At 49.5% G+C, this 23,752-nt stretch overlaps 1 protein-coding gene across 1 annotated transcript; it reads right to left on the bottom strand.

The window, feature by feature from the left end:
* Window positions 1–4,471: 4,471 nt before the first annotated feature.
* On the bottom strand, window positions 4,472–23,628 carry GTF3C5 (general transcription factor IIIC subunit 5). Its single transcript, XM_037797700.1, has 11 exons — window positions 23,213–23,628; window positions 21,021–21,240; window positions 19,434–19,632; window positions 12,826–13,021; window positions 11,459–11,563; window positions 9,822–9,936; window positions 9,043–9,123; window positions 8,686–8,783; window positions 7,270–7,352; window positions 6,091–6,233; window positions 4,472–5,146 (listed from the first exon to the last, which is right to left on the bottom strand). The coding sequence occupies exons 1-11, from the start codon at window positions 23,354–23,356 to the stop codon at window positions 4,989–4,991; spliced, it is 1,542 nt and encodes a 513-aa protein (XP_037653628.1). The 5' UTR covers window positions 23,357–23,628; the 3' UTR covers window positions 4,472–4,988.
* Between the last annotated feature and the right edge of the window lie 124 nt (window positions 23,629–23,752).

The raw sequence follows: 23,752 nt of genomic DNA on the forward strand, positions 1-23,752 counted from the left end.
ATTTTCTGTGACTTTGGTAACCAGAAAGGGAGGTTACTAAAAAATTAAAACCTGCCATCAACAAAGCCTTAAGGCCCTGCCTGCCTTTCAGGATTTCAGACCCATCCCAGGTTTCTGCTGCTGGGCGTCATCTCTCACCAGAGGACATGCAGGTGGCGGCTCCTCAGGCTGCGCAGCAGTTTTCAGTGCCAGCTCCAGGAGCAGCCAGGACCCCCCCTTGACTCAGGGCCCCATGGGCTGGGCTCCAGCAGCTCCCTGTGCCACCTCCATGGCAGTGGGTAGGGGACACAGCGGAGGGGGCTCAACATCTGTCCCATGGCCTGTCTACTGCTTGCAGGTCTCAGCTCTTTTGTGATGCACAGTGGGCACGGAGGGGCTGGAGCCAGGTGGGGAGGGGCACAGCAGCCTCTGGCTGACAGGGGTGAAGACACAGGGAAGAAAGGGGCCATAGGACTTGGCGCTGCTGCCTGGATGAAGAAGGCATTTGGCAACTCACACTTTTGTCCTAGCGATTCCCATTCTGAGAACTTGTTCTAAAGGAAGTAATTCTGAATACAAGGGGAAAAAAATCGCTGTGCTCAAGGATATTCAAAGCAGTGTTATTTATAGTTGCTCAGAAGGAAAGGGAAGGAGGAGGGAGGAGAGGCTGGGGAGGGAGGGGAAGGACAGATCCAGGGAGAGGGAAAAGGAGGCCACCAGGATACCAGGAGGGGCCAGCTAAGGGAGACATGGCGCCCCCAGCACCTGGCCTTGTCCAAGTGCAGTGCAGGAGTCCCATCACAATCAACTGAAACACAGTGAGTGTTCCCAGAAATGCCCAGACAGACTCTCACTGTCCGTCAGTAATAAAATGTCAGCTGGATACATCAGTCAGATGGGACCATAAGTGGATTCTGCTTCAGTGAACTTTTAGGGGAATTTATTTCAATCAAAAAGAATGGGCAGTGTGTTGTGTGGTTGTGTGTCTCAATGAAGCTGCAGTAAAAAAAAAAAAAAAAACAATCGGCCACTTTCTGGGGTTTTCTGACCTCCACAGAGCCCTGGGACCCCAACCTGCACGGGGGCTGACTCGTGCCCCTTGCCGCTTCCGTCCCCGTCGCTGCCTGGATTGTGTGGGGCAGCGACACACCAGCTTGGCTGCTGCTTTTCCTCTCTGAGCTACTTTCTGGCTCCTTAGATAGCACAAAAGGCTGGGAGGGGAAAGCAGAGAAAACTAGGAACTGCGGGGGGGTTACCCGTCAGCTCCTTGATGGTAACTCCGGTGGAGAAAATTCATATCCTGGACCGGGAGCTCTGAATCTAGGTCCCTGGACCTGCAGGAAGCTCAAGGCCATGTGACTCAACCTGAGACGGGATACACATATTTGTGGGGATGCATATTTTTCTGTGGAAAGATTACAAGGCTACCACTGTCGGCTTGGAGACTTTATGAGCTCCTAAGTCTAGGCTGGCAGACCAAACTTTTGACAAAGTAGAAAAACAGCCCAATTGATTAAACAGCACAGAATTTAAGCAAATAGTTAAAAAATTTGTTTCCCAGCTGGAGCATATCCTGTAAGGGCAAACACACCTGTGGCACTGTCTTAAAAGGGAGACACTGCAGATTAGACAGACACAGGTCCAACCCTGACTCTGCTGCTCACCAGCTGTGTGGTCTTGGGCAGGTACCTTCACCTCTCTGAACCCCAAGTTTCCACATTGATGTTAGAGGATCACTGCCCTCACCAGGAGGACCATGTATGACAAGTTCATGGCACAGCAAATTTCAGGGTCAACAGTTCTTATTCTTATTGATTACTAAGGACTCCAAAAGGAATAGTTAAAATTTGTTTTCGGTTGGAGAAACATCCATTTTAAAATTGTAGGGAACCGAATTGTGTATCAAGCTGATGGCCCACACACAAAGAGAAAGCAGTTGCAGGTGACCTGAGAGCATGACTGTGTGTCCACAGCAGGATTTATCCTATGGAAAAAGAAATGGCAGGATATCCAGGAGTCTTATTTTATCATGTATTAGTTTATATAATTTATTATTTGTTATTATTTCAACTGGTATACTTTATAATTTATTATATGATGAATCATATTATTTAATATTTTGAAAATATATGGATGTTATAGGACAAAGAGAATAATTATACTAATAGTAGGAATCAAGATTTTCATCATAGGGTTGAAAAAGAAACCAGCATAAAATCAGAGAAGTAAAGCTCTCTGTGATTTTACATTTTAATCAGGAAATATCTGTATCAACTTTTAACTTATTTATTGGTAAAATATATATATATATATACACACACACACTTCCTAGCTTTGTCTACTGTAAAAACCTAAAGGTAAGGAAGCTCAAAATGAAAAAAAAGCAAAAAAAGCCGTCACTGGTCATCATTGGCAGTTGTTACAGCACCAATTCCTCATTCTGGAAATGGATAAAGTGGGGAAAGCCAAGCATTTTCCTGCCCTTCTTCAAATGGTATTTCTGAGTACTCAAATAGAAGAGGAAAAGCCCTTTATGTAATTCCAGCTAACAAATGCAGAAAGAATGATAGAATTCTAAAAATCACCATTTTGCAACCCCTAAGAAAATATTAGATCCAGGCAGCTATCAACAATCAATGGCTGTGAACATTTGATAAAAGACCAATGGATCAGGCTGACAACATCTGAACCAGCCCCTCCCAACTCCCCCAGCCCCCTACCTGCTCCCTGGGTCAGTCTGAACCTCACCAAGGGGGACAGAGCAGACACCGTGTGCCCCCGCTGTAGGGAGAGTTCTTCGACCTGAATCCGATCAAGCCTCCTCCTGGTCACAGGACATCCCAGGAGAGGCACGTTCACACCACCACGAGGAAGCAACCAGCCAACTCCAGAAGGGGGGCCTTCTAGAGGACAAATGACCCTGCATGTTAAACAAATAAATGGCAGCACAGAGGGATGGGGGATGGGGTTGTGTCAAAGATTAAAGGAGATGCAAGGGGCACATCTGGCAAATGGAATGCGTGGGGCCATTGGAATCCTGACCCAATAGTATAGACACATTGTTGAGACTGTCAGGGAAATATGAATATGGACCAAAATTAAATATTAAGGAATTACTGTTAATTTTCCTAGGTGTAATAACAGTATTGTGGTACTGTTAAAACAGAAGTCCTTATGTGTTAGAGATACATAGTGAAGTATGGGATTTCCTTAAAACAATCCCAGGAAAACAAATACAAAAACAAAAATGTGGGAATAGACACAACAAGATGAGAAAATACACTAACTGGGTGAAGCTGGGTGACGGGTAAACAAGAGCTTATTATACTGGGTATGTTTTAACATTTTTCATAATAAAAAAAGTCATGAGAAATACAAGTATTTAGGTTTCTAACAGGGAATCACAGTGTGTGTGCGTGTTTGTTTTTACATCTGGGAAGAGCTTTTCGTTAGGAAGACACAAGGCCAAGGACCCACCTGCTGTCCTGCACTCTTAGTCGAGCAGGTGGGTGAGATGATAATGTGCCTGCTCCGGGCACACCTTTCTCAGCTTTACACCGAGACCATGGAGGCTTCTGGGAAGGTGGGAACAGAACCAGACACTCTCCCTCTGAGGTGCCGAGTCAGTACCGTGGCTCAGAAGCAGGAATCACCCCAAAACAGAGATCCTTTGGCAGAGAGGACCCAGCAGGCCCCCAATGGAAAACTCACCAAAAAGTGAAGAGGGAAGCATGGCAAGGCCTGGGGCCTAGCTTCTCCCTGGGGAAAGCTGCTTCGGGCTATGGCCTCAGCTTCTTGGTATGGGGCACAGAATAGTCAAGGGCCTGTCAGCCTCACCATCTTCCCTTCTACCAGGCACCCAGGGCTGGTCCCTTCAGGCTGACTGAGCTTTTGGGGTTCCTGACCTTGTCATGGGAGAGGCTTCCGGGGAGCGCCCAGCACATGATGGACTCTGCCTGAGGCCCTCGGACCTGGGAATTCATGGGACTTCGTTTTGTATGCTAAGCTGCTGAAGACGCTCAGTCACACAAACTTCCCCGGCCTGCTGGACAGAGGAAGGGGGAAAAGGGCTTATCTGCCACAGGCCCAGGAAAGGGGGATTACCACCCTGGGGGCCTGAGTGGTCTCCAGGGGTTGGCAGGCTGATCCCCACGGAGGAACACAAGCCTCCGTGGTTTCAGACGAAATCCATGAGACATCGGAGTCTGCTGCCCAATGAACTCGTGAACTCTCGTGAACTCATCCACTTGGAAAAGCAAGGGAGGAACAAGAGGGCTGCAGGACTCCCTGGGACTGGGGACCTGGGGTGCGTTCTGGCGGCCTCACTCCAGACTGGAGGGGAGGGCATCAGGCTTGTTCTCCATCGTCCCAGCACAGCCCTCTCTGAGGTCACTGACCGGAAGAATGAACAAATGATGGTACCACAGGAGCTCTACGCCCCAAGATAAGAGGAAACTCTCCCTTGGCCCCAACACCCTCAAGGAGACACCAAGACTTCTAGGGAAAATTTATTTAATAAGGACAAGTCCAGCTGGGCCTGGCCTTTGCCAAAGCTACCCCAAGGCTACAAATGGATGAGGTCCAAAACCAAGGGCAGTTTTTGACCATCTGTCATCATGGACCAGGCTCTGCATATCATCTCTGCCACCCGAGTCAGAGGACCCAAGACAAGACTAGACCCTCCCCTCTCTGGACCATCTCTACCTCCAGCTTTCGCTGGTCTCAGCTGGCTCAGCCAGCTGGACGATGGGCTGGTTGGTTCATGGTGTGCTGAGCTAGGGCACAATCTTTCGGGGATGTCCGAAGGCAGCACCAAGCATCAGGTCATGGCAAGGACATGAGAGACAGGTGCATCCACTGATGATCCCAGCTCTCCTCAGAGGGCATCCCAGAGCCATTTGGCTACTGTGGGCGGCACTGTGCACCCATGGCTTGCCCTGGCTTCCACATCAGGCCTGGACACCACTCTCACCCAGTCAGGGAGCCCCCAGGCTTGAGCCCAGAGCTCATTACACATAGTCCAGAATCTCTGTCTCCATTTCATTCTCACTTCCGTCCGACGGCTTGAAGTCCTCCTCCTCTTCCTCCTCCTCCTCCTCGTCTTCCCCGGACTCATATGTCAGCTGCTCTTTCCCACCATCAGCCGTGGCAGGGCTGGAGAAGAGAGCTGGGGCCAGAAGGAAACAGGGCTGTGTGTGTCCTAATGCAGGGATTCCTGAGCAGTCCCCAGGGCCCCACCGGACATGCCCCAAGGTGTCAGGGCTCTAGCCCTGGAGAAGCTACTTGGAGACATAAAGGGTAGAACCCAGAAATCTGTAGTTTAACACATCTCAGAGGATTCTGAAACAGGCAGGTTTGAAGGCTACTTCTGGTGGAGGAGCCATGAATCAGCTTCAGGGACTCCATGGACACCCCAAAAGTGTACACACCATTTGTTTGAGTGTATTTTTCTGGGGAGACGGTCCATTGCCTTGATTTGATTCTCAGAGGCTGTGTCCCAACCAAGGCTAAGTACTCCTGTGCTCGTCAGATGTGTGGGGGTGTGAGTGGGTCTGGGACTGCCCTGCCCCAGCCCTGGGAGGACTCACCTGATGGGACAGGGCCCTCCTGCTCAACCTCCCTCAGCCTCAAAATACCCACAGTCCAGGACAGCTCACTGCTCTTCCCATTTCCCCAATGGCTAGCCCTTGCCCAGACCAGGGCTTCTGGGTCCTGGGGAAGGAGAAAGACTATGCAACTCGGGGCAACAGGGATCATGGGCAGCTGCTGTCTCTGCTCTCCCCCATGGCAGAAGACAAAGGCAGAATGTCACCGTGGGCAGCTGGAAGATGTAGGATGGTATCAGGGCAAAAAGTGGGGGCACTGGACTGAAACACCTGCTCTGCTCCGTCACTCTCCTCTGAGCCTCTGTCTACATTCCTAGACACCCAGGTCCTCATGCCCCAACTCCCACCCCAGGCAGCCTAGGTGGGCAGCCCAAGAGAATGCTGTCTTTTGGGCTGAGCTCTGGTTCAAACGCCACCCTCACACCAGGATCAGGGGCCAGATGGTCCCCCCTGGATGCAATTTCTCAGGTAACAGGTCCCAGTTTTCATGGCAAACAGCTCTCACCAGGCCTCTTGGAGCGAATGGTCTGCCTGATCATGAGAGACATGGCATCCCGCAGATCATCGCTGGTCTTGGGGAGGCACCACCCATCCCGTTCTGTGCAGGAATCCTCTGCCCCGTCATTGCGGTGAATGACCTTCTGCAACCTGTGGGCAAGGGAGAAGGGCTGGGATGTGAAATTCCAGGTGGGGTCTCTACTAATAGGTACCCATAAAGGGTCCTGGCAGAGGTGTGGTTGTGTTTGGAAAAGAACGCTTAAGGGAAGTCTACAGAGATGAATAGGATCGTGGAGAACATCCACCAGAGCTTGTATCCCCAAATGGGGTCCTTAACTGGTGGAGCCCCTGGACCCCCTCAAACTGCACACAAAGCTGGTGGGGTGTACATGCACATTTTTCTGGTGAAATAATGTTCCCAGCTTTCACCAGGTTTTTAAGGACATACAGAGCCTTGTTCCCTTCTGGCCCCAGCGCTCTTCTCCAGCCCTGCCCCATCTCCTCCACCTCCCCCCATCCCAATTCCTCCACAAACACCCCCAAGTTTTCTCAACATTACTAAGAACAACTGGATTAAAGGTTCCTGGGGTACTGATACAGATACTTCCACTAACATAGGGGATTTCAGCTGAGGTCCACGGCTCTCCCTCACCCCATGGATGAGCTCTCCCTGGAAGGTCTGTGAAATCCCCCAAATTATATGCCATCTGCACTTTTTTGCAGGGAGATAGTGCATGAATTTCAGTCTCTCAAAGGGGCCTGTGACCCAAAAAGATTAAGAACCACTGGCCCAGGCCCTTTTGCCTTTGCAAAGGGGACAGTTAGCCCTGGGAGGATTAGGAATCGCCCCACAAATGCTTATGTGGCAAATGAGGAGTACAGGGCAAAGGGTCAATAGCAAGAAACACCTGCCACCAAGCTCCACAGTGAGGCTTTTTACACAGAATAACTGGCTGCTTAGAAGCATAACTCATGGTGGACACTGGAAACTGCCCCTCAGGGCAGTGGAGTTCAAACCCAGCAGAACCTAGCAGCAGCAGCAGCCTAACTCCAAGACAGGTGAGTCTTCTTGTGGAGAAATTAAAGCTGAGAGGAAATGAAGAACCACAGAAAACACGCCAGTACTCACACTGCCCCCTAGTCCCACGTTCCCACCTCAGTGTCCCAGGGCCCTACTTGTACGTACTCTTCCACATTCAAATCGCATAACTGATAGAACATCTGTCGATAAGGCGGCAGGGCCCCCTCCCGGAAGATATAGACCGAGTCCTGGGGAAAGGAGAGTGAGAGACAGGCAAGGTGAGCTGGAGATCCCCTCACTGTGGACTGTCACGGGACCCCTCCAAGGAGTGAGCTGGTCATTGGAACCGGCAGGCCTGGCTCTTCTCCTGGGATTCAGGTGGGCAGACAGGCCAGAGGCCAGTGGGAGCACGTGGAGAAAACCAACACTACGTATCCCAGGAGACTCTGGGAGGGGCAGACAAGTAGCCAGGCCCCTCTGGAGCCACCAGGAGAGTGAGAAGGCCTGGGGTGTGGTGGGCCCTGGAGCTTCTTGGGGTGGTGTTTGGCTCTAGCCTTGGGCTGGGCTCTCCCTCCTGGGCCTTCTGCCCTTTTATTTCTTGCCAACTTCTACTAACTGGTCATTGCATGTATCCAAGCAAGCTGTCTGGACATATTTCCCCAGAGGAAAGCAGGCCTAATGAGTATGTTTTCTCTTGTCCCACCCCAGGTAGGTGGTACTAGATGTAGGGATAACTGCCTGTGAATTAGTATCCTCGAGGAGAAGGACAATCACTCAAGCCACGACCTGGTTGCTGCTCACTGAGAAGAGAGCAAAGGTCTGGAAAACCTGGGAGAGCAGACCCGGGACCTAAGGTGACGCTGGAAGGCAGTGTGGACACTCACGTCACCTGTCTCTGCCCCTCTGTCCCTCCTTCTCCCCTTTCTGCTGCACTTACACTCGGTACCACCCACTATTATCAGGCAGGTGCTTCCAGGGCTGGGACATGACCTGCTCTACCTCCCCCAGGACTGTGGGGCAGCCCACAAGTGGGGAAGAGGTCTGTGGAAACTGCCAACTACTGCCAGTGATTGTATTAATGAAAAGTGAGCCCAAAGGGCAGGCACTGGGTTTCTTGTCCACCACATCACCCCATGCCCAGCCCACTGCTGGGGTCTGAATGGTCTGGTTTGGCTCCGTGCTCGTGTACGTGCCTGATTCTGATCACCCAGGGATGACCATGAGCCTCACTGAGGCCCAGGCACACGAAGGGCATCCACCTGCTCTTGCATGTGCCAGACCCTCTCTGTGAGTTGCCACCTCTCTGCACAGAGGGTCATCAATACTTGCTGGCCCAGGTGGTTGGCACCTGAATTTTCACCCTGTTTTTGGTAGTTGTTCCTAAGGCAGCAGTGGTGCACAGGCACTGGGTGGGCATCGCTACCTTCCAGCCAAGCCCCCTGCCGATGTGACTGATCCACAGGACTCTCAGAGGGTACACTGTGTGTCTGGCTCTGTATGTCGGAGACGGACAGCATCATCTCCACCCCTCCCTCCACCTCCACCTCAGCAGCTCTCTCCCAGGGCTGAAGGGGCACCCACCTTGAGCTTGTACTTGTTGGAGGTTGATTTCCGAGCACCGGCTGTTCCTGAATGACCCAGGCCCTGCTTCAGGTCGTGCATGGTGACAAGCTGACTGGCTGCGAGGTGACAACAGCAGTGCTTCAGAATATGGTGGACCCGGGGTGGAGGTCTTCCTCCAACCAGCCTGCCCTGCCCTCCCGCCCATCCCATTCCCGCCTCATGGAGGGCTGGCCAGCAGGGCCCCGGGGGCACTTCCCTGGGAAGCCTCCCTTCCTCTGGCTGTCCGATGCCCATCTTCCTCAGCACTAGTGTGAGGTCAAATCCCTCCTCCACCCGCAGGGCAGCCCTTCTGCAGAACGATCCTGAGCCACTTACGTGTCTTTTTGACAGTGATGGGCAGGCTGTAGTTGTAGGTGCTGCGTTTTGCCTTGACAGGCATGTCGTTGGGGGCATAACCTACAGACAAGGGAGATCGCGTCAAGTGGGGGTGGGCACAGAGCCCAATCTGACAAACAGCACTGGATTCACATTAGAGGTGGGACTGGGGCTCACTGGGGACAGCTCCTGAGAAAGGGGACTCCAGGCTTCCCGCCACTGGGCGTAATAGGAGCCAACACTTTCTAACACTTACCACATCCGGCTGGGTGCTTGGGCTTCATCTGCATTAGCTTACCACAGTACCAGGGACAGGCATTTACTACATGTTTGGCACATATTACACGAGCCATAAGTAGTTGATGAATAAATGAATGAATGACTCAGAGAGATTCAGTAACTAGTGCAAGGTCACAAAGTTGGTCAATGGCAGACCCAGGACTAAAGTTCAGATCTTAATTTCTATGCTATTCTGTAGCCAACAGATTCTTGCCATGAGAGAAAAAAGTTTTTTATCCTCTTTCTGTAGGAATGTATTCCTATTACAAAAGAGAATGCTAGACGCAGCCTCCTTTCGGGCATGGGAGGCATTTGCATTGATCATCCATTGCTGTCTCTTCGTTTTATTAACTTTAATTTGTACCCGGGTTGATCAGCAATTGCTCTTCCTGGAGGGTGTAATGAGGATTAATAAATAAAGCCAAGTGGAGAGTTTGGACGAAAAAAAAAAAAAAAGAGAATGCTAGAAACTGAAAGATAAAGGTTTTAGTGACATTTACCATACTTCATTCCACAACGGATTCGGAAATCAAGAACTTGATAAATCTTGGCATCTGGGTTTTTCCGGGGATCATATCCATATCGAATCCACAGGCTTCTCCACGGGCCTGTTATCTGGAGACAGTAAAGGTGGGGTCAAGGCCGAGGCATCCTGAGGTGTCCGTGTGAATGACCACAATCCTTGGCTCCCTCAGAGACGCAGGTGCAGGTCTCCATGGTGTCTGGGGGAGGCAGAGCCCCACAGTGAGGTCAAGCACCCCAAGAGTGATACAGCCCTAGAATCACAGCCAGCTTGGCCACTGCAGGCTCTGTCACCTCAGACAGGTCGCTGGACCTTTCCAGGTCTTGGGCCTCCTGTCAGATGGAGATGGTAACAGCGCCCATTTTCACAGATTTGGTGAAGATTATCTGAGAAGCCTTTTCCACAGTACCTGGCATGTAGTAAATGTTTGACACATCATTTGGATGTGTTCTGTCCTGAAGTCCTTCTGTCTAGAAGTCAAAGCTAAACGGTGGATGTCAGATCTCAGCTCTGTGGAGTCCAACAGGACAAGAGGGATCTCCACAATGATGAGCTTTTCTTGGGCCCCACCACCTGTCACCAGCCCCAGGGACACACCTGCACTGGCCTCCCCTAATGCTCCAGTGACGGGACCCATGGCATGTAGGATCCCTTTCCAACGGACCTTTGGGAACTTCAGTAATGACGCCCTCTACCCCTACTCCCTTGGAGAGAGTCAAAGGCGGATCTGCCCCCGCACTGCACCCCTCAACCCAGTAGGCACTGGGGTCAGGGTCCCAGGTGCTACAGCCAGACAGGCCAGGGACCCTGGGTGGCTCTGCTACTCACCACTGTACAACCCTGGCCCATCAGATCACCTCTCCGAACGCAGGATTTTCCTCAGATAAAAAGAGAATCCTGCTGCCACCCTCTCAGGGAGGAGGAGAGGACTTGGTGTACAGGTATTTCTCAGAGATGCTGCTGGTTCAGTTCCAGATCATCGCCAACAAAGCCAATAGTCCCATGAAACGAGTCACATGAAACTTAGTTTCCCAGTACATATAAAAGTTATGTTTACAGTTTACATGATACTGGAAAGTGTGCACAGCACTGTCTAACTAAACAACGTACATATCCTAATTAAAATGTGACTCAGACACACAAAGTGAGCACATGCTGTTGGAAAAATGGTGCCGACAGACTTGCTTGACCAGGGTTATCACAAACCTTCAGTTCGTAAAAATTGCATCATCTGCAAAGTGCAATAAAGTGAAGTGCAATAAAATAAGGTATACCTGTACATGCAGTGCTTAACCCAAGGCCTGGGCCTTAGGAACTTCTCAATATGAGCTCATTAAAAACATACAGTCCTTTCACTTAAAAGTTAGGTAATTATACCTTAATCCTAAAATCATCCAATTATGGCCAAGTATGTTCCTGAGGAGGTGGCAGAGAGCTCCCTGGAAATTTTTCAGAAGCACACAGGGAGGTGAAAACCACTCCAGTTTAAAAAAGCCATCCCATGGGGTGCCAGGACAGACAGCCGCCTGTTCTTGCTGCCACTGTAAGATATCACATCAGGGATCAAGGGCAACCTGGGTGGAAGCCAAGGCAGGGGGACAGGCTGACACTCACCATATAATAGGCCATGAAGGGAAGCAGGACCTTGAGCTTGTCAGGATGGACGCTGATGTTGGCCTTGACAGCGTTACGTGACCAGATGGGACGGATGTCAAACAGCTGGGGAGGGTCAAGGGCAGAGGCTGAGGTGAGCACATGCAGCTTCCCACCCTGCCCAGGCTCCCCGGCATGAGCTTGGCCTGAGGGGGCAACTCCAGAGACGAGTCGGCTGAGAGTAGGGGCCTGAACAACCTGCTCCCTAGGCTTCTGTGGGGATGAAACTCTCCAGAGTTGTGGCTCTCACTCACCCCTTCACTCAGAAACAAGGACTGCAGGCCCAGGATGTGTCACCTGCAACTGCCAGGGCCTAGGGGTCCTGAAATGACCACAAGGGACAAGACCCCTGTCCTTATGCATCTCCTAGTACAGCGTGGGAGGCAGACAGCCAGGGGAGCCGGAGCACGGCCTAGAAGGGAAGTGGTGGGGCTCTGGGAGCCCAAGCAGCAGCCCCCAACCTAGGACAGGATGCCTGGGGTGGGACATCCAAAGGGCCAAAGGGGACGGCCTTGCCCAGGGAAGGACTGTGAAAGGCCCAGTGTGGCCAGAGGGTAGACAGCCGGGCAGAAAGGGCCCCGTGCCTCGTTAGGAATGTGGGCTGTGCCGGAAGACTATGAGGAGCCAGGGACAGCAGGGTTTTATTGTTGTTTTTTAAACAGGGAGTGATTGCTAGAAATTAAATGAGGAATCCACACAGAAGCTCTAAATGAGGAATCCCTTCTAAGGGAAAAATTGAAACTTCAATTTAATAAAGGAAGAGTCCTGTGCCTCAGTTAGCCAGTGATTTGACGTCACTGTGAACTTGCTGTTCATGCCTGTGGGAGCCACAAGGAACAGAGGACCCTGCCCCAGTCTTCACAGAACCTGCAAGCCAGAGAAGGTGGAATGCCCCTTCCTTCCCCGGGCAGTGCACACGGACAGAGTTCCAACTGCAACAAGGAAGAAAGTACTGGGGCCTGGCCCACAGCAGGTGCTCCCTCTGGTTTGTTGGAATGAATGAATAGATAAATGAAAACTTACTGGATCCCAGAGCTCCAAATTTAACTTGCATTTGGGTAATACACCAATTCTTTTACTACCCCTAAGGGACCGCATAAAAATTCTAAGAAATATTTTCAACCTTGGGGATGCAGAGTTTAGTTTCACATTGCTTTTAGATATGACATACGGAGGTGAAAATTTCCTGTGTACTAATGAACCAGTTTAAAAAAGTAAGCACAGCCAGTGCTTAATGACACAGGTCCGACAGCAAAGAGTTGGGTAAATTCGAGGTAGCCAGAGGCTGGCCCCGGTGGGGCGGGCGGGGCACAGAGGGTGGGGCTCACCTTTCTCAGCTCCTCCTCCACCTTCCGGTCCACGGGGTTGGTGCAGACTTTCTTCCACATCTGGACCGCAGCCTCCAGCGGCTGCACAGGCACCTCGTCCTCCTCAAAGTTGACAAAGATGGCGTTGTGGGGGCGCCGAGCCCTGCTCAGACCAATCAGGTTCTCGCCCGAGATGGGAGGGTTGTTGTAGCCTTCCCTGAGGCAGACAGAGTCAGTGAGGGCAGAGGCACAGAGGATGATCACCGGTGCACGCCTGGCCAGAGCAGGCGGGGAGCCCCCAGGCCTGACACACCAGGGGCCTGTGTGTGCTTTCTTCCTGAAAATCTGGATTAGGGAGAGGATTTCAGAGCTGGCTGCTGAAGGCAGGAGCCTATGTTCTCAGGATGATGACTGGGCAGGAGAAGAGGGCAGTGACTGCCATGGTGGGCTCAGAGAAGCTCTGGGGCCTGCGGCTCTGAAGCTGGGTAAAGCCAAAAGGTCCCAGCTAGATCCGGGGGAATCAGAGAATCTATCTCCCCCTGAGGCTGGAGTATGGGAAAGGGCACCCTGTGATGAGGCCGGTGGCCTTACAATTGCATCAAGTCATACACTGCACTGTCCAGCCAGTGAAAAACCACAAACGACCTAAACATCCATCAGCCAGGAAATGAGATCAATTAAGGCCCAGCCACACAACAAGACACGGTCAGCTGTCCAAAGGGACACTGATGACGTGACATTTACTTTTACATGATTCACTTATTTAACCTTCAAAACCATCCTATGAGGAAGAAACACTTTGCAGTGTAGTAACTGAGGACACGGGGATTAGGACACCTGCCAGAGTCAGAGCTAGAAAGCAAAAAAGCAGGGAGTCCAACTTGGGGAGTCTGCCGGGTCCCACCTTCTTAACCACCCACCCTCCTCCCTCTCCAACACAGAGCATCAAGTCTTTGGTTTTGGAAAGATCTCGACAACATACAGGTGAATGAACAAAGGACGTTACCAGTGGTATCGTCATATAGTGTAAAGGTTAAAAACAAGAGTTCTAGAATCAGGCACTCTTGGATCCATTTCTCTCTGTGTTGGCACAACACACTTTGAGAAGAATGTTTCCCAAAATGCACACTGTGGTTACCTCTTTAAGGTGGGATTTCAGAAAATTCAAATTATATAAAGCAGAGAGAAAAGTATTAAAAAAATATATTAATTCATCAGCAGCTTCCACAATTATCATATATGGCTAATCATGTTTCTCTTGTATCCTGCCCCAAGCCCACTAAATAATTTTGAAGTATATTTTAATATATATCCTGGACATCATACAATTTCATTCAGATGATTACGTTTCTATTTTGCGTTAATTTCCCACATGAGTACATGCCATCTTCATATGTACAACAACAAAGTGATTTTCACATTGGGAAATGATATTTAAAAGATGGGATCAAGTCTGTGCCTTTGCTTTTCTGCCTATCCACCAGAAACCATCTTGGACAGTCGCTTCAAAATCCTGTTTTCAAAGACACCTCCCCCAAATCCCGGACAACCCCAAGCAGGAAAGCTCCTGGTGGCTCACTTCAGGCCGAGCAGCCTGTGTGTGCAGAGTAGCAGAAGGGAGGTGGGCAGCCTGCCTGGCCAGGCATCGCAGGGAAGGGCCCATGGGGCTGCCTCCACTGGCTCCCTGCTCTCTGCTTTGGGCTTTGGATATCTGCGTGCAGTCACCGTGATTCCAAAGCGTGTGGAGAACTGGCAGGTGGTGAGGGGAGCCAACTGCAAGGTCACTGGGACCACCCTGGAGGGCTCACCTGGGGAGGAGGAGGGGCTGAATGGCCTCAAGGCGGAGGGACCCAGCCTGGCCAGGCCAGCCTCCCGGCCTCTCCTCTGCCCACCCGGCTGTGGACCCAGGGATGGTGCAGAGAGGTGGCAGCCAGGCCTGAACCCCATCATGTCCTTGTGTACCCAGTTAGGCCAGCAGAGCAGAAAAATTGATAGCAGCCCTGGGAGAAAAGGCAGGTTCTTTCCACATGCTGGAATACTGATAAACCACACGGGGAGGAAAAGGGCTGGCAAGTCCAAGGGCGGCCTGGCCCTCCTCCCTTATTTCCACCCCAGAGGCTTGGGAATAGCTGCCAGCTGGCCCCTGAAGGGCCAAGAGTCTCTCACTCTGCCATCCAGTGCCAGAAGCTGGTGGTGCAGAGGGGGGCTCTATTTGTTTTCATACATTTTTGTCTGTTTCTGACAAGAGTAATTTGCTTGAGTGGGGAGTGGGGGTGGGCGGAATGGTTGAATCAAAACACTGCAGAAATATATAGCTTTAAAAAAATGGATCATATCAGCTCCTTGCACTTAGGATAGTGCACATACAGAAAACAGCCCCTATCATTCCATGTGCAAAAGCAGGGAGGCGATACGACCTGATTCGTTTTAGTTATACATTTCTACAAAGTTTTGATTTTCTTCTAACAAGCACACTTTACTCTTGCAATCAGGAAAACAAGTAGAAAGAGGGAATGTTATAGATTAAACAGACCTGAGAGGCATCAATCAAAAGCAACATGCCACCCTTGTTTGGTTCCTGAGTCATTTTTGAGGCAATTGAGGAAAGCTGGACAAGTACTGGGTACTGTGACATTGAGGAACATTGTTAATTCTGTTCAGTATGCTAATAGTATTGCATTTATGTTAAAAAACATAACAAGTCTTTCTCTGTTAGACATACACTTTAATGTATTTATTAGCGAGGTCCTGTGGTGCTGTGGGTGGGGAATCAGGAGAGAGATCAAACAAAAAAAGAATATCGCTAATTAGTAAAGCAGGTGATGGTACATGGGGGTCTATTAAACAATTTTATTTTGTGTTTCTTTGAAACTGTCCATAATACTTTTTTAAGGCATAGAACAAAAAACCTTGGCCTTAGGATAAACCTCAGCCTTTCCCAGGGGCTAGAAGACCCTTAGCCCTGCCATGCTCCCCTTGCCGACTCTGCTCCAGGGGCTCCAGCCTTTTTACTGTTCTCTGAACCAGCCAGACACATTCCTGCCCCATGCCTTTCCACATGGAAATCCCCAAGCCTGGAGTGTGCTCCCCCAGATCCTCACCTGCCCCAAGTGTTATCACTCAGGTCTCAGATTCAGGTATCAGCTCCTCAGAGGACCCTTCCTGAGACCATGAACCCCCAATCCCACTCGCTGCCCCACGGCACTCACTGGGACATGAGGTGCTGACCTGTTTACTCGTGTGCTGTCCAGCTCCCCAGCCCCCAGCCCTGGAAGGGAACCTTGTCTGCTGAACTGTCCATCGACTCAGGGCTCTGGGCTGTGCCCTGGGCTATGAAGTACTATTGAGGACAACAGTTAACAAGGAAAGAGAAAGTTCCTATCGTCCCGTCCCCCCAGAGATAACTGTCCTGAGACTAATCTTCCAGATATTTATGGACATCTATTATCACACTACAATTTATTTTTATACCACAGAATCTGTTTTAAAACCTGCCTTAGGTAAACTCACTGCCCTTCCCACTACATGGGACAATACTCCCAGGGATGAGCCTGGACCCGGACCAAAACGGGAAAGAGAAAAGAAACAAAATAAAGTTTCAGTGGCTGAGAGATTTCAAATGGAGTTGAGAGGTAGTCTTATGTGTTACATAGGCATCCCTTTTTAGTTTTTCGTGTATTGGAAGACCTAGGAGAAAACATCTGAAACTGTTTAACTGCAACCTAGTAGCCTTGGTTCTTGAAGGCAATCGTACAACTATGTAGCTTACACGGTGTGACTGTGTGATTGTGAAAACCTTCTAGCTCATACTCCTTTATCCAGTGTACGGACAGATGAGTAGAAAAATAGAGACAAAAATTAAATGAATAATAAGGGGGGGATGGGATTTTTTGGGTGTTCTTTTTTTACTTTTATTTTTATTGTTATCTTTATTTTGTTTTGGAATAATGAAAATGTTCAAAAATTGATTGTGGTGATGAATGCACAGCTATATGATGGTACTGTGAACATATATGTGAATATATCTCAATAAAACCGAATTTTTAAAAAAATGAAACATCCAGAACAACAAAAAACCCCGCCTCAGTCATAGAACAAGGAATCCTGAACACGGTTCCCTTCAAGGCTGCATGGTATTCCCTGCTTTAGATGGTTCATAGTTATTAACGGACTTATCATCTATTTATTTATTTTATCAGACTCTGCCAGGCACTCACTGTTCTAAGAACTTTAAAAATCTTAAGTGATTTGATTCTCATAACAATGCTGGGAAGTAGGTAGCATTTTTATCCACTTTACAGGTGGGGAAACAGTGTCACAGTGACACCAAGCAGCTCACTTGAGATCACACATTGATGAGCAGTGGGGCCAGGACCCGAATGCAGGAAACCTGGCACCAAAGTCTGGGCTCCTCGCAACCACGGCAAGCTTCATCTGTTTATTGCTGCTGCCGACAATTGATAAACGGTCTCCTAAATCTATCCATGAGCACTTATGTGAGAATCACTGTGGGATAAATTCCTATAGACATGACTGCTTGGTCCATAGGGAAGAACATTTGAAATCATAACAGATTTTGCCAAATTGCTCTCCAAAAATGTCAGTGTCATTCATGCACCCATTTCAGTAGGATGTCTGTCTCTCTACACCTCAAGGTAAGCGCTTTTGGGGATGGGTCTCCAAGTCCAAAGGTGTCATCTGTGATTCACTCTTAGTGGTCTGGGTAAAGGTCTGGGCAAGGCCACCAAGGTGGGGCCAAAGGACTTGGGCTGGTTTCTGACATTTCTCATCAGGACCTCTTGTTACCAGCTGTTTTGCTTCTGGAGGCACTCGGCAAAACACGGGGGTGCTGGAGCCGTGGGCTTTGAGGAAAGCTGGCAGGCTCTGGCCAGACAAAAGGGAGATGAGCCACGGCCACCCAAGTCAGCAGGCCCTGTAAACTTGCCACATTTTTGGGAGTTAAAAACATGCTACAGAAAAATTCTTTAACAAAAATCATCACCTATGGATCACTTTTCAAAATTTCTTCTTCCTTTTGCTTATCTGTTTTTACTAATCTTTCTACTCATTCATTCCGTCTACAAATACTGGCTGAGTGTCTCTCCAGGCTCTGTTCTAGGTTTAATATGACAACAGAGAACAAAACAGGTCAAATCTTTACCTTCAGGGAGAATACAATACAATTTGAGAAATTTTTAATTTTTGTTTTTTTGCATATAATTTGAGAAAAACAAACAAAAACAAAGACTGTAGCAATGAATGATGAGCAAGTTATGCTGAGTCAACCCAGACTTTAGAACTGGCTTGTGTGAACGGGGTGAGTTACTTAACCCGGGTCTGTTTTCTCATTTGTAAAATGGGGATGACATAACATTGTAGAATCACTGTAAGAATTGGACTAGAATGCAGGTACAGCGTTTCTCTCTCGGGAACGCTAATTGGTTGAGCAGGTGGTAGGTGTTATTAATATCAAGTTAGGTATTTTCAAACTTCTTTTCATTTTTCGCATACTCTTGAGTCTTGACTTTTATACAAAGGAAATCCTGTTCCTTCATGTCACTGTGCTGGTGGCCAATGCAAAACCAACATTTGACAATGCCCAGGACTACTTTTCCAGCAACTCCTGGGATCTCTAATTATTTCCCAATTGCCTAAATTTAAGAATTCATTTTCATTAAAAAAAAAAAAAAAGGCAGCAAACACTCGCCTATGGCCTTGTTGGGCACCTGTACTTGGAGGCAGGGTGGGGGTGGGGATAAGCCATGGCTACATGTCCATTCTGCACTTTTCACAACCCTTAGCATAGGAAAAACCCACCATTTATTCAAGAGATACCAAGAACCTATCCTTAAAGAGCTTATGTTCTAGAGGGGCACAGGTTAAAAAAAAAGTACACAATAAACAAGCAAGATTTTTCAGAGAGTGACAGCCACTTTGAGGGAAATGGCACCAGGAACCTCCAGCTGCATGGAGACAAACCAGGAAAGGGCCAACAGCTGGGCTAAACTGGGGCTGGGGTTTTGCAGGTGTGTGTGACAGAGGAAGAGAGGACAGCGGGACTGTAAAGGTGCCATGCAATCTCTGCCAGGGGCAGCCTACGAGGCCAGGAGGGGAGGAGGGGGTGGGAAGTGCCAGGGTCCAAGGACACATGCTGTGGGATCACTTGGCCTGGGAACCCCAGGTTAGAAGAGGGATCTGAGTGGGATGTTCAAGTGACATTTCTTAGGTAGTGTCGTTATAGCAAGGTCAGCAGTGACCAGGGGGTAATGCCAAAAAGGCCATTAATCAGCCGGAACTCTCAGGTCCCTAAGCCAAGTTCTCTGTACTTTAAGGGTCTGGGAATAAAAAGCCAAGCTCATTACCACATGTGCCAACAATTAGTGGGGGTTTTTCTTCTACTCAGTCCTGTGCTGAGAACTTTGCATGCTTTATTTTATTACCTCTGTTGAGTGGGTAGTATTGTTGACCCATTTTAAAGACAGGAAAACTGAGGTTCAAGACAGGCTAAGTGGTGTGCAGGAGACCTCCCAACTTGGAAGTAATAGAGTCGAGCCTCAGACTAAGACCCTCCAACTCCAGGGCCTTTGTTCTGAACCCTAGCATTGCAATGTGCAGAAGGGGGGCCTTACCGGTGCTGTGTCTCTGGTCGGTAGAAGTAGTCTACCGGGGTATCCAGCCGGGAGAAGATTGGTGGCGGGATGTAGAGCGGCAGCTCCTGGTTGAAGAAATCCTCCTTCTCAGGCTTGAGCATGAGCACTTTGTCATACATCGATGTGTGCCTGCCACCTGCTTCCGTGTGCACAGCCAAGTACTGGAAGTCAGACATTCCTGGAAAGACAGGGAGGCAGACGGTGTGTGCCAGAGCCAGGGAAAGCCACATCTTACAGACGCACATCCAGGACCTGGCAACTGCAGCACACCAACCCCTACATCCCTTTCAGAGGGTGCTGAGCGAGTGGTGCGGTTGATTCTGCTGGTACAATCAACGGTGGCAGAAAGGCTTCTGTGAACTTATCTCAACACCCCTCCAAGTTACTTGGTAAATATTATTTTGGGGGAGTTACGTGATATGGGAGCATCAAGTCTAGGTCGGTGCTTATCAAATGTAATGTTGCATGTGAATCAGATTCTGAGAAGCAGCATTTCTAACAAGTTCCAGGTGAGGCTGATGCTGCTGGTCCAGGGTCCACACACACAGTAGTGAGATGCTAGCTCAGTGAAAGAGAGGAAAATAGGAAGCATATCACTTTATGAATCACTTGGAAAACCTTGTCCCAGGAAAGACAGTCCTCTTTTGTGAATATCACATTCCACCAGAATGACCGACATTCACAATGTTCAACCCCATGTGACCACGGGCCCTTCTGTTTCTGCTTTCCCTCTTTTCTCTCTCTAGTTCCCTTTCCCTTTTCCAATCTCTATTGCTTCAGATTCTATCTTAGAACTGTCAGTGGCCACCACAGACATTTCTACGACTTGTTGGTAATCTGCCACGTGCCTCCCATGTGCCCAGCCTGGCCCTTTATGGGGCATCATCTCATGGAATCTTCACAAGGACTCAGTGCTCCCTGGCCCCCAGCACACACACAAACAAGGAGACTGAGGCAGAGAGAGGCCACATTACCTGTCCAAAGACACTGGCAGAGCTCAGTGGGGCACAACTCCAAAGCCTGTGCTCTTTCCTACACCCTCCTGTACCCTTCACTACACCCCACCCCCACCCTAATGCCTCCTCACCAGGGCTCCTTGTAGGTAGCAAACTCAATTGAGGATCCCATGGAAAACATCGAGTCTCCTAAGAGTTGCCAGGAGGATGAGGTACCAAGGAACAAAGGTGATCTTGGAAGGCTTCAAAGAGGAGACAAGACCAGCAACTGCTAGGACTGAGGAAAGGGATCCAAGAAATCAGAACTGAAAACAAAAAGTCTGCCAACCAGGTTTACTTGGCTCCTCACAAGATTTTACTACAAATTTGGAGATGTCTGACAGAACTCTAGATTTCTAGCTTCTTTGAAGAACTAAGATAAGGGAACAATGAACACATAGTCCCCAGGGATCTCCTGGATGAAGCCTGTGCTCTGCAGTTTCACGCAGTCCTTGCCCCTTACCCCCTGGGCATAACCCACTCATGGAGATGACCTGCCCAACTCCTGCAGGCAATTGGGATGGCAGGCCTTGAAATAAACAGATGCAGAAAGAGTAGATTTCAAAGTTACCCTGAAATTTGTAAATGGTGGAGATGACACCAAGGATCTCCATCTCAAATGTGGCCTCAGAGCGGGCCTCAGCCCCTGGTAACCCCCTCTGTCGCTTTGTCTTCTTCCTGATCCGGAGCAGCAGGCTGCTGGTACTGAAGCGGTTGGCGCATACGGGATGGCAGTAGGGGTCCTTGGGCCGGAAGTACAGCTCCAACCTCTTGGTGGGATCTGCGTAGATCTGTGTTCAAAGGCCAAAGAAGATGGCAGTGAAGCAGTGACCAGATAAATAGCCTGGCAGGGAGCTGCTCCTCTCTCAGCAAAAATCTTATAATGACACAGGTGACCCAGCAAGGGCTAGAAGGCTCATGTTTTATTCTGAGTTCTTCCCAAAAGACCCAATTTTCAAACCCAAGTATTTTAGCTTTTATTTAGTGGAGAAAATGAGGGTAGTCTTTTCCTCCTAAGGGGTATAAAGTTTGGATACAACAACCACCAAATAAGTAAAAGCCATCATTTAGGAAGTGCCCGTTTGATGTGGGCCAGTAGGTGACACTTCTGGCGATGCTTCATGGGAGGTGTTATTCCCCTTGCATTTGCCTCTGAGGCAACTGAGGTTTTTTGGGGTGAGTGACTTATCCAGGGCTATCTACTCTAGGAACTACCCACCCCAAAGGGTCTTGGTATTCAGTCTCTTATGCAAATGTTCCTAGGTCCAAAGAAGGTTAAATCAATCACTAATAACCACTCTGGCTCTGACTAGCTGTGACCTCTCCTTTCTAAGCCTCAGTTCCTTCCCTTAAAATGGAGATTAGAACAGTACCCACCTCAGATCATTGTTACAATGATTAAATGAAAATGTGTAAAGTACTTAGTTGATGCCTAACTCATGGTAAACATTTGACAGATGTCACCTACGTTATGAATGAATGAATGCCTTTCCTATACCAGGTAAGAGGGACTCAGTGAGTATCAGATGTGTGTGTGTATGTGCATGTGTGAGAAAGCACCAAGAATGTGCACTGCAACGAGATCATCTACTTGCTAGTCTGGGGGCTCCCCAAACCCCAGGACAGGGCCTGGCCCTTAGTAGGTACTTAGGAAATAACTAGTGAATGAAAGACCATTAAAAGGAGCCCTGATCCCCAGAAATCCCCTTGTCATGAAACACATGTGTCTGCATCCTGCTGGGTGGGAATAAGCCCATACATGTGCCTAGCACAGAGGAGGTGCTCAAGGAACAGAGTGGAATGAATACATGACCTGGATCCCTTCCCAGTAGATTCACATTGGAGCTGGGTACAGATATCCTTGGGGTTAGGGAGAGTAAGGGTCTTGTGACCCAATCATGCATTTGACAAATATTTATGTTATGCATGTCAGGGATGCAGGAGTGTACAAAAGAGACAAGATCCCTGCTCTCATGGTGTTCACAGTCACAGGGCCAAGGGGCCAAGACAGACAATAAATATATTAAAACATAATTTTAGATTGGAATCAACAGGTTGAGCAAGCAGATATTAACTGCTAGAGGCCACCTAGGTTAGGATGGTCAGGGAAGGCCTCCCTAAAAAGGAGACCTTTCAAGAGTTAGTACATATAAAAACACTTATACAGAGCCTGGCACAATGGAAGAGCTCCTCCCAGCTCCTCTACTTGCTGTGTGACCTTGAACAAGTCGCTTCGAATTCCGTATAAAAAGTACATAGTGGACAGTTCCCAATTGTTAGGGTTCTAATGAGGATCAAATATTAACAAAGCACCTAGAACCATGCCGGTTACAGAATAAGATGTCAGCTCTTACTACTCTTAACTCTAGTTAACATAACACTCCGTCCCCCTTTCGGGGGGCCTTGATCGCCGCAGGCCTCAGTTTTCCACTCGGTGAAATAAGAATAAAGCAGCCCAGCACACTGTGCAGAGCTGCACTTGAGCTGCGTTCATGGCAGGGATGGCGAGGGGGCGGTATGTGGGAATGGAGTGTACGATTCCCTCTAGGGTTCCCTCCCCACTGTCCCTTTACTTCTGCACCCAGGGAAAAACTGTCCATTCCCGACAGTCTAGGAAAGCGAAGTCCCGCCCACTGCCCTCCCCGAACCCGCCTATTGCACGGTTGCCAAGGAAACCACGCTCCCCGGGTGGCCCCGTTCCTCCAGCCATAGTTCCGCCACACGGTCCCTCCCCGGTTGTTCCGGACATTCTCAGCTCCTCACCCGGGAGACGCCTTCCTCGCCGCCCAGAGTCGGCAGCATCTTGGACACGTCGCGCACCACGCCCGGGTACTCCACGCACACCATGCGCCGCTCGCGCCGGAGCTCCACAGGGACAGCAGCCCCAGAACCCGCCTCCGCCGCCATCCCAGCCAGTCTGGCCGGGCCCGCAGTGGCCCGTTCCTCACCGGGCTCTTCGCGGACTCGCCTCAATGGTTCCGTGAAGGAATCGTTCCGGATTCCCTCACCTCTCGCGTCCCCTAGATCCCCGGGTTCAACCACCCCCGAAGAGCTCCAGAGAGCAGAAGCCCGAGGGGAGCCCTCATGGCTTTGGAAGAATTGACCATTGCGTTCTCAACTTTTTATTTAAATTAAAGAGGGTTTATCCGAGGGACGGTGCAACGGCTTGACTCTCCCCCAGCCTGCAAAAGGCGGGTAGGATTGTACATCACCGTCCAGGCCTCGATTTTAGCCAATAAGAACCCCACATACAAGCCAATGTTTTAGCCAATGAAGAGTCAAGACGGCCCCAGGTCTCCGCCC

The sequence above is a fragment of the Choloepus didactylus genome, chromosome 10 (assembly GCF_015220235.1).
Source record: "Choloepus didactylus isolate mChoDid1 chromosome 10, mChoDid1.pri, whole genome shotgun sequence".
NCBI classification, from domain to species: domain Eukaryota; kingdom Metazoa; phylum Chordata; class Mammalia; order Pilosa; family Megalonychidae; genus Choloepus; species Choloepus didactylus.

Coding starts and splice junctions, on each gene's coding strand:
- GTF3C5 (XM_037797700.1), bottom strand. CDS start 23,356: ATGGCGGCGGAGGCGGGTTCTGGGGCTGCTGTCCCTGTGGAGCTCCGG. Junction 11,564..12,825: donor TGGAGGAGGAGCTGAGAAAG/GTGAGCCCCACC, acceptor GACCCTCCCCAG/CTGTTTGACATCCGTCCCAT. Junction 9,124..9,821: donor CCGTTGTGGAATGAAGTATG/GTAAATGTCACT, acceptor CCTTGTCTGTAG/GTTATGCCCCCAACGACATG.